Source organism: Lonchura striata, chromosome 6 (assembly GCF_050655825.1).
Source record: "Lonchura striata isolate lonStrDom1 chromosome 6, ASM5065582v1, whole genome shotgun sequence".
Lineage (NCBI taxonomy): Eukaryota > Metazoa > Chordata > Aves > Passeriformes > Estrildidae > Lonchura > Lonchura striata.
Genome location: NC_140708.1, coordinates 27,095,290 through 27,110,193, shown reverse-complemented (window position 1 = coordinate 27,110,193; position 14,904 = coordinate 27,095,290). Strand labels below are relative to the sequence as shown.

General features: G+C 47.5%; 1 protein-coding gene across 3 annotated transcripts in view; it reads right to left on the bottom strand.

Annotated features, from left to right (window-relative positions):
• Positions 1-14,904, bottom strand: part of HPSE2 (heparanase 2 (inactive)) — a 105,648-nt gene that overhangs the window by 26,787 nt on the left and 63,957 nt on the right. For all 3 annotated transcript variants that reach the window (XM_021536427.4, XM_085582626.1, XM_085582627.1), the window contains 2 exons: positions 8,337-8,510; positions 7,592-7,763 (listed from right to left, as the gene is read on the bottom strand). In XM_021536427.4, the coding sequence (XP_021392102.1) occupies positions 7,592-7,763; positions 8,337-8,510 (346 nt within the window). The remainder of the gene's footprint in view (positions 1-7,591; positions 7,764-8,336; positions 8,511-14,904) is intronic.

Sequence of the window (14,904 nt, the reverse complement as noted above, 5' to 3'; positions counted from 1 at the left end):
AGATGAAAGCCTAGGGGAGGTGGAGAGGCAGTAATGCACAGGTATCCAAATAGCCTTGTTTTAGGAATAGGGATTTAACTAATCCCTTTATTCCTATAGCACCTGTGCTGCTCCATCCACAAGTTTTGAGGCCAGTGAAGATCCATAGGGTCAGAATGACCAGTGGTGGCACATTTCACTTGGGATTTCCTGGGCTGTGTGGTTTCCATGTGCACGGCGCAGGCTCAGTGAAGCAGATGCTTCCGGCAGAGCTCAGATCCTGCACATGTGCTGCACAGATGGGCTGGGCTGGCACAGTAAATCTGCCATTTTCCTGCACACCGGGGTCCCTCTGTGAGCACCAACTGACCCTGCAGCACATGTGCACTGAATCCCTCCCAGGAGCAGTGGGACAAACTCAGCCCTTGCTGTGCAGGCTATAGGGGTAAATGCTGTAGCATTGCCCCGTAATTCAGAAGGGTGGCAGCCCCAGTGCCTGCCCATGTAATTCCCCTGGCTGGGTTTCCACGTATCAGAAACCTGGGCCCATGTTAAAATCCTCAAGCAGTCTTTGAAATCTTCTGGGACAGCTTTTCTAGCTGGGAAAGCAGAACACATCAGAGATGTGTAGAGGAATAGGAATCTTGGGTAGAGAGTTTCTGATTTGAGGATGAGACAAAGTCACTGAGCTTGATATGGACACCTAGGTGACAGGGGGTAGGTTTAGATCAGGGATTAGCAAGAAACTCTTCACTGTGAGGGTGATAAGGCACAGGAGCAGGCTGACCAAAGAAGCTGTGGGTGTCCCATCACTGGAAGTGTTCAAGGCCAGTTTGGATGGGGTCCTGGGCAACCTGGTCTACTGAAAGGTGTCCCTGCCCATGACAGGGGGGTTGGAACTAGATGATCTCTAACTTCCTTTTCAATTCAACCCACCCCATTACTCTGTGATATGTTCATTTTCTTACCCTTGCAGCTGGCTCTGTACCAGCATCCCATGCCACCCTTGCTACCTGTGGGGCCCTGCATTGAGCTAGAGCTGAGAAAAATGTAATTCAGCATTGCTCAGTGGCTCAAACAGTTCACAGCTCTGTCCCACAAATGGTAGTACTAGCATAAGGTGGGGCTCACCTCACAGAGCATGTATGAGCTGTGGGGGCAAGGAGCAGGAGGGCTGCAACATCTCAAGATGCTACTGATACCCAAACTCTGTATTTTGACACCATGGGTCAAATCTGACCTCTTCCAGAGCATCTCCTATAACCACATCTCCCAGGACCACAACATTCATTTCTGTGTTGGCAGATACCTGAAACATGTCTCCTGTCCTGATTCAATGCTTGTCAGTCATGGAGCACCTACTGCAACCTCAAGTAAATTGCTCCCATGGTTAATTAGCCTCCAAGTACATTATTTCTCATGTGAATGTGTCAGCTGACAGCCTCTGGAACTTCCTAGGCTTGTTCCTGCTACATTAAAGAGACATACACATTTGGAAATCTCTTTCCCATGCAGGTAATTGCAGATCTTCATCCTTTAAATTATTTAAAAAAAAATTAAAAGCAATGCTGTAACAAAGAATGCAGCTGCACAAGGAGAAATTTGTTATTGCAGAGGCACCCAAGTGTTTTAGCATCTGAATGACCCCGAGTGCTGGACTTCACAAACATGGGTTATTTCATCTGCTACTCACTGAAGAACTACAAAACAGAGTCCCTACCCTGCACAAGCCCCATTAAATGTAGGAACAAGACTGGCCTGCCTGTGGTTGTGGTGGTGGCTGGGTGGATCCCTAGAGCATGGTGGCAGACCTCTGCCCTTTGAGCCAACAGTGATGGGTAGAAAAAAAACTTCATCTTGTGTCTCAGCAGGCTGGTGAGGGTCACTAGGGCCCAGGCTGCACTTACTGACTTCTTCAGGTTCCAGCAGCACAGCTGAATACCTGCAGCAGCAGCAAGAGATACTAGACCCCCCTAATGCTACATGCTGCAAAGCCTTTATCCTGTAGTGGGTAATCATGAATTTCATTCTGGGGAGCAGAGGCTGGTGTGAACTAGGCATAAATCTGCTGATATGTTGTATTCTCTGTCTGCTCAGTATCACCTTTCTTCAGCCAACCTGGTCTGTGGTAGGGCTGCACAAGCCTTCCAGCAAGGAGGGCTTTTTGTCCTGGGGGGAGCTCAAGGAGTTAGGGACTCACCTACCTCTAGCCTCCACCACACCCTGTGACCATTACTTACACAGTGCCACTGTGTACCGTGTGAATAACCTTCCTCCTCCTTCACAAAGCTTCCTTCCAAACTACTTTCTGCACCGTGAACAAACCAGCCCTTCACAGGCTCTCGGCCTCGGTAACGCTCCCTCTGAGCGTTCTCTCTTCTGAGCTGTAGAGGCATGGCCTGTTTAATCTCTTCCCACGTGAAGAAATCACACACCATGCACATCCTCAGCTTCTCTCTATAACCTCCTGGTTCTTTTACATCTTTTCTGAGATGAAATGACTAAGATTGCAGATAGTAATCAGAATGAAGGTACAATGTGTACTTACACAATGCTGTAATCTCATCTATGTGTTTTCTTATCTATTTTGTTTTTCCTATACAGGTGACTGTGATTCTGGCATTCCAGAAATCAAATTAAGTTTCAGAAGCAACAACTATATTAACTCTTTCCTCCTACGAGAGCAGTAGCTAAATCTTTTGCTTATATCTCAGCTCCTTGACCCTGCTATATTAACCAAGTGCAAAATGAGTCATCACATCCTTCACACCTCATTTCAATGTATTTATGAATTGAGTCACTCATAAGTTCAATGCTACCAGAGCTTGAGTTCATGCTGCAGTGACCTCCTCCTCCCTTTGTAGCATTAATTTAAAGTTCCTTGTCTTGTGGATTACATTTTTACACAAAATTCTTGCTCTGGATCCGTTGAGTGTCTTGGTACAGTCTGTGCCACCAGCCTTGTGGTAGCTTTTGTAATACAATACAGCAAGGATATACTTTTTTTAAAGAAAGGCAAACAGCCGAAACAACTTCTAAAAATCCAGTGTTTACAAGTCCCTTGTGTTGAATATGGCAGAAGTCCTTCTCAGCAAGAGGATGGGAAAAATGCCTACTTTCATTCCTAAAATTCATCCATTGATTCCTTTGCCAGATAGCACCTACTCCAGTTACTTATTTCTCGTTCTTACTTGAATTTAAACAAACAAGCTCTGTCCATACTGTCAGTGGCTGCTATTTGGATAAAAACTAATGCCTGAACTGAGGCATGGTGACCTGCACAGACAGGCACAGACCTCTTCATCCTCATGATGGCAGAGACATAAGGCAAGGGCAGGTATCATCAAAACACTACCAAAGTCTCCCATTTTAAGCACTTTGCTTTTGCTTTTGCTTTGGTGGAACCCCATTGTGCCATTTCATGAACTGTAAGCTAACAATTCTCTCTACCAGGTAAGTGTTAGAAACCTTGGCTTGGGGTTGATTTGTGGGTGAAAGGAGCAGGGCTGAGGACTGAGTCATGTATTAACTTGATCCCTGCTTGGCTGCCCACAAATAACTAAGACTTGCCCTCTCCCAGTCCTGGCATATCCACAGATGGCAAGGAGGAAGGGCTTCTTCTTAACCACCAGGGACAAAAGTGCTGCTTCAGCTTTATGGGCTCCTTTCAGAAGGAAATCACCAGGAGACACAGGGAACCAGATGGGTGGTTAAGTCTTCACAGGCAATATAAACCAGGGCTAGGAGGCAGTAAAATCACAAAAGATGAGATATTATTGTGCCTTGCAAGGGGAAGACTGACAATTGAGAGCCTTGTCACCTACTTCTGCCACCGGGCTGGAGGTGCTGTGTCCCTGTGACCAGAGGGTAAATGCACAGTGGTGACTGCAGTAGCAAAAAGGGGCCAAGGAGGCTGGAAAGAGGGCAGAGAAAAGCCAAGAAGCCACAAGATCTGGCGACTGTGAGATCTGTGAGATGAGGAATAGGGAAAGAGTACAGCTCCAGACAAGAAGGATTTTGACTTCTCTGGTGACTCAGCAGTTTCAGGACCTAAAATGGCCACAGAGCATCAACAGCCAGTCTAGCATGGGAAAAAGTGCCTGCCAGACCTTACCCTGCTGGCATTCCTGCAGCTCCTGCCATGGTGGAGTTACACATTGAAACTTGTGAGTTACCAGTGGCAAAAACTGGGCTACACCAGCTGAAGAGCACTGGGTCATGACAGCCCAGAATCAAATCCACCCAGACATGCCAGCCTAAGTTTTGTACATGTTCCACGCTTTAACAACTCTCCTTTAGCATCTCTCCTTCCTTATAGCTTTTCCTCATGTTTCTTCTTTTCCAGCACCAAATGGGCTATCCAGCCATGCATTAACCTTTGTGTCTGATTCCTGATCTGCTGTTAAAATCTATGTTAATTCCTTAGAATCCCATAATTTTTTCCCCAAGCAAATTCTGAGCAGTTCTGGGATTCCTGTACCCGCAGACACAGTAGGTAGCTAACATGGTCTGCTCTGCAACAGCTCAGGCTGCATGAATGGTCTAATTAACACCTCATCAAACTCAACTGTTGGTTGTGTCTGGAGAAATTCCCTCTTGCACCTGTGCATCCACAAGACACCATTTCTAGCCTCCTGCATAGTAGGAACAGCTCCCCATGGCAGAGTCTGTCCTTACACCACTGGGGAGTGCATAGCTGCCACCCAGCACAGCTCAGTGTCACCTGCCTAAGGACAGCCTCTGCAGTGGACAGCATACACATCCTCCTGTATGCTGCAAACTTTTGGGTGCCTGAACTGTCCATTACTGTAGCAGACCCCAGAGAAAGGTGGCACCTCAGGAGGGGTTCAGTCCCACCCTGTTCTGGAGGACAGGCATAAGGATTTAGTCAGAAGAGCCCTGGAGGTGTTCAGCAGATGCAAATGCCCAAGTCATGTTGACACTGACATTATTTCCAGACAAAATTTAAGCACAAAAATAAGTTTAGTTTGGTTGCTTGAGATAACAGCTAAAAATAGACTAAAACCTTTGGAACACAGAGCATGGAACAGGAAAATGTTATTCTAGTTAATACGTCACAGTGACACTTTTTTCTGAGTGTTTCAGGACCTCAGGTATCTCCAGAGGCTTTCCCTGGAGAACATCTAATGCCAGCTTCCAATGCTGGAGAACATTCCCTGGGCTTGTCTGCGGTCTCCTGTTCCATTTCAGCTAATTTCCATTATTTCTCCTACCAAAATTCACCTCCTCACTTTATGTAACACAACAATGCTTGCCTGGCAGACTAATCCAGCCATCCCATCTTCACATTGCGGGTGTCATCTCAACCCCCCAGCCTTGGTTAACTCTTGATGCATAATCTTCCACCTGACATATCATCTCCTACATGGCTGACTTCTGCTGTTCATCACAAGTTTTTTAAAAGAAGAGAAAAACTACAAATTTCACATCATCAGGAGTATGAGCTGCACACACTTCAGTCAGGAGCCTTCAACCTACTGTGAGCACCACACAGATCACTCATGGTGGTCTAGCAAGGCAGGTGGAAGATTTGGCTTTGAGAGAACTTTCCTAAATTCCCTCTCCTCGCTCTTGCTTGCTGACTGTGTTTGGCTTGTTCAGGACCCTGAGAGGCCTGCCCTGGCTGTGACAGCACCAGGCACATGCTGAGCCACATCCAGTGGACCAGCTCTGGATGCTGCTGCAGAAGACAGAGCTCTCGGTAGCACCAACCCGCATATTGAAGAGACCTCGGGGAGCCACTGGGAATAAAGCTCACGCTGTCAATGAGCTTAGGCACTAGGGTTTATATGTTTAACCTTTTGCAACTCCATGTCCAAATACTGCAAATGAGCCTTTAGCCCTTTGTGTAATCAGACATGTCCCTCCTCTTTACGCCCTGCCTGGTAATAATGGGGTCTTTATGTGGAAAGACCAGCAGCTCTTTTTCCACAGGGCCCCAGAGGCTATAACACCATGCAGGCGTGTGCTGCTTGCTGTGAGCTGCAGACACCCAGATCTGGAGTGCAGGACACAAGGTTTTTCCATGGGAGAGACAAAACTGTTTGAGCACCCATGGAACAGAGTTATCCTGGAAGGCAGGAATGGCAGCAGAGAAAAGAACACATAGCTTGGAGAGCAGGCATGCTCATCAGAGCTCTTCCACACCAGCTGAGGGGTTTATGAAGAGCCCCACTATCCCGTTACCAGGGCTGCAGCTCTTACATACCTTCCCTTTCATTTGAGATGGGGTGTCTGCCACTATCTCCACCAGACTGCACACTCCAGCCTCGCTCCCAGGGTTGCTGTCAGTCAAAATACAGCCCAGCAACACTGAGCTGCTGGACCACCCTGGCCGTGCGACTTGGCTCTTCCGACCCCTTTTCCCTGGGACCCGGCTGCGGCGCACGAAGGGCAAACACAGCAGTAGGACTTCCCTTTCTCTAATAGCTTCTTGGCTCTCATCCCCACTGTTTTCCTTACTCAGCCTGCTCCTCCCGGCGCTAATAGATTTCCTGCTGATCAAGGCTACTCCGGCATTCTGTGACTCCCCCTGCGCCGCTCCCACGCGCGGCACCACGCGCGGGCTCCGCCGGGCGATGGGCGCACGTGGCCTCGGTGGCAGCCGTGGTGTGGCACAGGGGCTGTGCCCCCACTTTTGTCAGTGGGAGGGACGCTGGGGTCGCAGCTGGTCCAACCAGCTTTATGGTCTCTTTGTGCTGCTGCAGCAGAGCTGAGAATCTGGCCCTGGCTCCCTCCCCGCCTCGCTGGGGACTGCATCAGTGTGCTGTTTATTGTTTCTGCCAGATCATTCCTGCAGATGTTAATGAATGCTAGACCCAGCTTTGCTCCCAGCAGAGTCCCTTCCACACCTCCCCCTGCCCAGCCTTCTGCACTGGAGTTTCTGTTTACAGTCCTGCAGGGAATTTCCCTTCTGCTGCATGGTCTTCGAGCCACACAGACCCAACTCCTGCTGCCAGCAGGCTCCCACACCTCCCAGATTCCTGTAGCTGTCCAATGTCACCTCCAGGTGTCTGTGTCCCTCTCTGTCACCATTCCCTCTCCACCTCTGGCCTTCCCAAACTAGAGACATGCTAATCCCCCTAGGAGGGAGAAGAGAGCTTGGCCAGTGAAGAAAGTTGCTACAGGTTCTTCCTCTGCACAGATGGAGAAAGCACAGGGAGAAGAAATCACCAAATGGGAAGAGCAAAGCAATTTGTCCAGGAGGACTCAGGAATAATAATGTGCACATTGGTAAGTGGTGCCAGGACCCACATCCTCACCCTGCAGCTCTTGGATCCACACCACTGCATTGTCTTAACATCCCAACAAGGTGGACACCTCAGTCTGCCTATAACTGGGAAACACTGGAAATGCTTGGGAGAGTGGGAATCAGTCCATCCCAAAATCCCACCAGGGACTTCTGCAGAACTTTAGCTGTACACCTGACCATGTTCCAAAGCCTCTGGTACTGTGGTGGCTCAGCCACATAAAGCCTCACTATCCTGGAAGCTGTTGGACATTGGGAAGCCAAGGAGCAAGCTTCCTGCTGCCAAGGACATTGGTCTCAGGAGGGCTTTCTGAGCTTTTTGATCAACCCAACACCACTTACCCTTCCAGGAAAGCAACGACATTCTTTCTGGGCCTTCCAATGTTTGGCCCATAGAGGTGTGCTCTGGAATAAGTGCGGATAAGCTGTAGCAGGCTTCTCAGCTGAGTGTAGTCCTTTCCCAGCTGGCTGCCATTCACTGAGCGGCCGATCAGTGTCCGATAGTTATTGGGCTCTGAGAATATAAAAATTGACAAGCAAAACTTTGTCAGCTCTGCTTCCTCCTCTGTGCTTCCAGAGAGACACAGCTCACCCTGTCACACAGCTTGAGCTCTGCAGAGGATGCAGGCAGCTCTGCAGAGCAACAGAAGGAGCCTTGAAGAGTGGACGACAGCCACTGCCTGCTCTCCTGTGCCCCTTTTGCTGTGTGCTGGGTGAAGGAGCTGGTGCCATGCTCCTGTCCCCATAGGGTTGGGCACTTCCCCTGGCACTGTAGCCACCATACAAGTCCTTACAGCAGATGGCCTGGTCCCCCAGGACCAGCTGGGCCCAGCAGACAGGGCAGAAACATTTCATGTACTTAATACCAACTGAGAGAAATATCCAGCTAAGAGACTCACTCGCACCAAGTCTTAGAGGTGGCACTGCCTTACAGCAGGGACCTTTAAATCCCTCTGAAAACACACTGGTAAAGCACCCTGGGAGCTACGAGTATCCTCTTCCTGAGGAATCTTTCTGCTACAGCAAACTGAGTAGCTTTCTGCTACAGCAAGCTCCATTCCCATGGCTCTGGTGTTCCCACACTCACCATTGCCCAGCTCCCAGGAGATGTTGTACTTCTTGCTGGCACTGTACTTCAGCAGGCTGAGGGCATTGGAGCTGTTCCAGGAGTTGTTGGGATTTCGGCGCAAAGCATTCAGTGCAAAGATCAGGTGAAGGCCAGAGCAGTCAGCAAAGTTATAGAGTTTGTCTAGAGACCTGGCTGGGAAGAAACAAAAAACAGTTTGTAATTCAAAGGAAAGATAGTTCCAGGGGGGTTCAAATGATCCTGGTGTCCATCATACCTTGCCTTCTGTGTAGGATGAGCCAGGGTCAAATGCCATCCCCACGACATCTGTAACCACAGAAAGGCACCTGACCTTTGAAACCCAGATAGGATTCCAGGTGTGGGTTCATCTCCTTCCAGCATGAAACTTGGATGCCCTCCACCTCTGTGTCAGAGATGGGGCCCTGTTACCAGAGACAAGTGACTTTATAACATCGCTTTTCATCTGATCTTGGCAGGGAAACTTTGTCCTTTCCTGTGCTTATTCTGCATCTCTCTCAGAGCAGATCCCTGCAGTGTCTGGGGAGAGGACAAGGAAGTCACCACCCTAAAGCTGCCACCTCTCCTGCACCCCAGAGGAGCCTGGTCTTTGCTCCCTAGGCTCCCTGCCTATGACCTGGCCAAAGCCTGCTGCCACAGGCCTGCCCAGGGTCTGGGGCTTTGTGGGATCTGTGTCCTATCTGCTGGCCCCAAAACTGCCTGGATGGCATCTCCCTGTACTGTGGCCTCGATGACCAGTGGCAGCACCAGCCAGCAGCAACAGAAGAGACCAAAAACAGAGCTGATCCACTATTTAGGGAGGTGCAACATTAGCACAGGGCAGAGAGACAAAACACTTAATGCCATTTTTAAATGAAAATTTCCCTAAAAACTCAACAGCAATCACATTGCTGATGAAACTAATGCCAGTGTTAGCAACACAAACTCATGTGACAGCAAGAGGAGATTTGGTTAGAGAGCAATTAGATAACTGTGGTGTTTTCAATCATCCCTGCCTGTTGAACTGCATCCCAGGACACTCAGCAAGCTTCCTGAAGCAGCCTTGGAGATGCAACCACTTAACTGTGAAGAGCCACCAGGGATAGGGAGGTTCCAGGGGGCCAGGGAGGGCAGACTGCAGGCTTCACTTTCAGAAGAGGAGAAGGAGGTGCTTGGAAATTACAGAGTAGGCAGACTGGCTTCAGGTCCCAGAAAAACACTTGGACAAGTAACCAAGTTGCTTGTCAGCACTTACAAAATATAAGGAGATGATCAACAGCCACAGGAGAGTGCCAAGAACAAATCACACTGAAGCAATCTACTGACAGGAGAGCAGGACTTGCAGGCAGCAAAGCAGCCATTTAGCTCTTACACCTTGATGGGCTCTGAGGCTTTGTACACAAAGGATTGCACACGATGTTCTCCCCAGAAATGGAGGTAAGCCTAATCTAGACTGAACTGCAGTGAGAAATACTCACACCCAGGTCAGCTTCCAGTCATTTGTTGTCACAGTGAAGGGTCTAGGCAGCCTGCTCTGGATCTATTTGCACATTTCCAAAACAAGTGGGGCATAAAGGAGCAGAGGATACATCAGACTTGCCATGGCACCAGGGTGATAGCATGCACCACCTTTGCCAAGGGGGATGAAGGATGAAGGTGATGTAGGAAAGGCCACCACACACACAGGGAATTGCTCTAAGCCCAGCAGTGATGCTCCAAGATTTCCTGTAGCCATGCTGCCCACCTGAGGTGCAAGTGGAAGAGGGAGCTGCTCGCTCCAGGTAGGATAAGCTGCTCACTGTATGTCTGTGTTTATTCTGTTGCCTTTCTTGGTCACTAAAAATCTCAGTGAATACAGACCCAGGTCTGAGGTCTGACAAAAATAAACTTACCTTTTAGAGTAAAGTTTTAAGAATGGTCCAGGAAATAAGCTAACTGAATAGCTAACATTTAATGCAACACAGGAAAGTTAAGGAAAGAAGAATGTAAAAATGTGGAAGAGAAATTCTCATTCCGTCCACAACATTTTTCAAAATGCTACTGGTTGTTTGAGTGAGAAGTAGCTGCATTAGATTAATCTAATGTATTCATCCCAGTGGTTCAGGCACATTAGCTGTTTTCCTGGACATTTAGTGAATTAGAGACAGATACAGTTACTTATTACTGATTTACTTCAGACCCCCAGGCAAAAAGCTGCACTTGAAGTGGGACTCCTATAAAGAGGAGACGATAGACACCAAATGACAAAACAGGATAGCAAAAATTGTGTTACCTGCAGTTCTCCTGTTAGAAATGAAACCTTTTCACTGGTACAAAACAACTGTACTAAAAAGGGGATTTGGTTCATGTTTAGGAGCCACTGCAGAAGACTGGGAATTGATTTTCCATGCATCCATGAGAGGAAACAAGATGCCTGTTTATCCCAACACAGGGCCTGCCACTGTGAAATTATATTTTCCCCATGACACTTATTTTATTTCTGTGTGCCTGGACGCAGAGATGCCACGTGTACTTCATGTTCTGCCACAACTTTCCAAGCTGGAAACGTCAGCAATCAGGGGAGTGAGTTAGGAGAAACACACAGATGTCTGGGGTTTGGTCCTGCACGTTCCCAGTGGTCTCCCAGGACAGATGAACCTGCAGCCTGCACTGAAGCTACAAAGAGCAGAAAAGTACTAATAAACCCATCTCTGCGACACACCAGATTGTTAAAATGGCCACTCTATCCCAAGACTAGCAAGTACTGAATCCACTTTCCTCCTTCATTCTTGGCAACTGTCTTGGGATAGTGCAAGCTTGGAAGCGCCAGCCCAGTGGCCCTGGCAGAGTCTTGATGATCAGTTTGCACAAAGCTAAGCATTAGTGGTTAAAGGGCATGTCTCTCACCTCTGAGATGATTGCCTTACAAAGTGGATATCTTCATTGCAGACAGCTGCAGTTAGATGGCAAGAATACTGTCATGCTGTGTATGGCAGCAGTGTGCTTAAGTGGCCAAGGAGGCCAGTGGCATCCTGGCTTGTTCCAGCAGGACAAGGGCAGTGATTGTCCCCCTGTACTCAGCACTGGTGATGCTTCACCTTCAGTGCTGTGTTCAGTTTTGGGCCCCTCACCATAATAAAGGTGTTGAGATGCTGGAGTGAGTCCAGAGAGAGACAAAAAAGCTGGTGAGAGATCTGGAGCACAAGTCTTGAAAGGAGCATATGAAGGAGCTGGGGGCATCCAGCCTGGAGAAAAGGAGGCTCAGGGGAGACTTCTCACTCTCTGCCAACTACATGAAAGGAGGCTGTAGTGAGGTGGGAGTTGGTTTCTTCTTCCAAGCATCAAGGGATAGGACAAGAGGAAAGAGCCTGAAGTTTTGCCAGGGGACATTTGGATTGGATAAAAGAAAAAATTTCTTCACTGAAAGTATTCTCAAGCATTGGAACAGCCTGTCCAGGGAAGTGGCCGAATCAGTACCCCTGGGGATATTTAAACAATGTGTAGGTATGGCACTTAGGGACATAGTTTAGTGATGGAGTTGGCACTATTAGGATAATGGTTGGACTGGATGATCTTAGAGGTCTTTTTCAAACCAAATGATTCTATGGATGGCTAAAGCACAAAAAGAAGCCTATTTAGAAGACTTTGAGTGATGCCCAGTCCTCCATATGTACAAATAAGGCTATAAGAAAATGCTATAAATATTTTACTGCCATGACTAGGGACGGCAACATTACTTTTGAGTAATGAGAACATGAGGAATTGCAGTATTATTAACAGCTGGCTAAAACTCACTCTGAATTCTGGATAATTGCACTGTTTTTCTTCATCAAACAAAGAAAATCATACAGGAATTTAACCTTTCCCCAGCTAACAGATCATTAGGCAAGGCTTTCACAAAGCACTTCAATAGAAAAAGCCATTGTCGTACCAGAATGAATCTTAATAGAGCAGAACTAGATTTATAAGATGTTCTCCTTGCTCCTTCCCCCCTCTGCCAGTGCAGAGATGCACATGCTCAGCACTCATGTGCCACTTCAGCTCAGGAATAGTGAAAAAAAAGAAAAAGAAATGTGCAAGGATGCTGAGAGTCAGCTTCTTCCTTTTATAATGCTCCTGCCAGCCCCAAGCTCTATCCCCTCACACCCAGCAGCAGTGTTGGTGGGGAGGTCTCACTGGGTGGGTGCCTTGGTGGGTTTGGGACAAACAGCAGCCTGTAGTCAGAGGCAGAGGCCACTTAGCCCTGGCACCAAAATTAAATCAGAAGATATTTGTGATTTCTCAAACTTTTACATAATTGGTTACAGAGGCTTCAGCTCATCTAGGGAATGGATGCAGCCAAACAATGCATGTCTGGGTGGCCAGCAGTGAAGATCTGTCCCCAGTCCTGCCCTCAGATGAAGCTCTGTAGAGAAATTAAAGCTTTTAGCTGCTTCTATTGATCTCATACCCTGCACAGAGAGAGACAAACAATTTCAAAATGCAGAAGGTGTCTGTGGAACCACAAATGACAGTGGGGTTCAAGGGACAAGTATGTTATTTGGGATTCTTTCCCATTATTCTTCTTTTTATACAAGGCTAAATTTTAATGTTCTCTGAAAGATGGATGGCACTTAACTCTGTAGCATACCAACACAAAATCTGAGGCACATTAAAATATCTCTGGCAGTTTAAAATAATTGGAAAGACTTTCCAGTTGTAGTTACTGAATTAAACATTATTCTAGAGACTTTATAAAGAGCATAGTATTGACTGCTGTTTGGTAAGAGGGACAGATCAAGAATCTCTGGGTTTGAAACTCTTCTACATTTTTTATTCTGCTTCAGGAATTTTGCTTTGTCAGAGTTTAGCATGAAGAGTGGAAATTCATGTGCACACTGAGATGGAAGCTGGGGTCTGTCAGTCAGTGGGCTGAGGGGTGGCGAACATGGCATGGTGTTCCAGGGGCTTTTGCAACTCTGGGAAGGCAACCAGAAGGATGGGAAAGAAGAGTCTGTTCCCCCTCCATCCCCACCATTCATCACATCCACCTCTTGCACGTACAGAGTATGCAAGCACCAAGGAGGGTGAGACAAGAGCTGAGCATGGGCTGGGCAGCACACAGCACAATTCCCAAATCCACAAGTTAGCTGAGACCAATCCAGTGAACAACAGATGAACTCTTCTGTGGATAAAGCAAAGCAATGTAGCTCTAGAAATAACCATTTCAACTAGTCACACATATAGCTCAACTCTGTGTTCTCCATAAATTCTGAGCAATCCTGGAGTGTCCCTGCACACAGCTCCTGGTGCCAGCACTGAAACCAGCAGCATCCCCTGCTCCTTGAGCACCCCAGAGGAGACAGCAGGACGATGGCATTGGGAAAAACCTGGCAAAGAGAAGCCTGAAGAGAACTTTACAGGGAGGGGGCAGAAAGGCCAGTGCAGGCTGTTCAGACTAGAGATGAGTAAGATGGCTGGTCAGAGCAATGAACAGAAGAATAAAGATATTCCCACTTACAGAGAAACAAGTGGGTACATGGAAAATTTATTTACAAACACATTTGCACCATGGTCTCTGTATCTTGTATTGAAAATCCTCATAAAACCGCTTGTGTGTGGCAAAGACTCGATGTTTTCTTAGCAAATAAATATGAACCAGAAGATATACAACAATTAGAGTAACTCCAGACACATGGGAGAGGTCTGCAACACTGGCTTGAAGTCTTCCAAGGGATGGCATCCCCAGTCACAACAGGGTGTCAGACAAGGCAACCAGACCCTCACATCCACAATCTGCACAGTTAGAGCACCAAAGATCAACCTTCACCATTAGTGCAAGTTCAGAGGCAAAGCAACATCCCACACTGTCCATATGCACTGTAACATCCCCCTGGATCATGGGAAGATTTTCCTATTGTAGCTGCATGCTAAGCCATTCCTTCAAAGTTGTTGAAGTTGTTGCTTAATGAGAATTTTAGAGATTTCAAGGCTACCAAGAAGCCCACACAATTGCTGGAGTATGCATTCTAATGATGACCATCCCAGCTGGGAAGCTGTTTGGTTTTAATTCCATTTTCTGAAGCATTTTTCCGTGCAGTAAAACCACACTGTATAAAGATGCTGAAGAATTCCTGGGCAAAATTGCTGGCTGGAGGGAAAAATTTGCTTGCCTCAGATACACATTTCACCTGAAATGATCTCTCTACCTGGTCAGGCTTCTGACACCCTCCAAAGAGGACTGAGGTTTTCAGAACTGGCCCTTGCTCTCCTTGACCTGCCAGGCTCTCCTATGGCTCCAAGGCAAGGCGCAATGTTGGAGGTCTGTTCTGAATGACAAGAAGTGCTTTGGCGGAGCCTAATGGTGCTATAGAAAAGGGATCTAGTTTAATCCCATCTGAAGAATACCTGAAAGTTGGAGGAACTGACTTTAATACTGCCAGCCAGCAAAGAAATGCTGTGCACTGTGTTAATGAGAACCTGGATTTTATATCCAGCTGGAGGACAGATGGGGGATCTGGGGCTATTCCCTTAGGAGTATCAAGGGGGCCTTTTTCCAAGGGAATTGTCATCATCCCTGGTCTTAAGGCAGCTGAACACTGACCCTCAATAT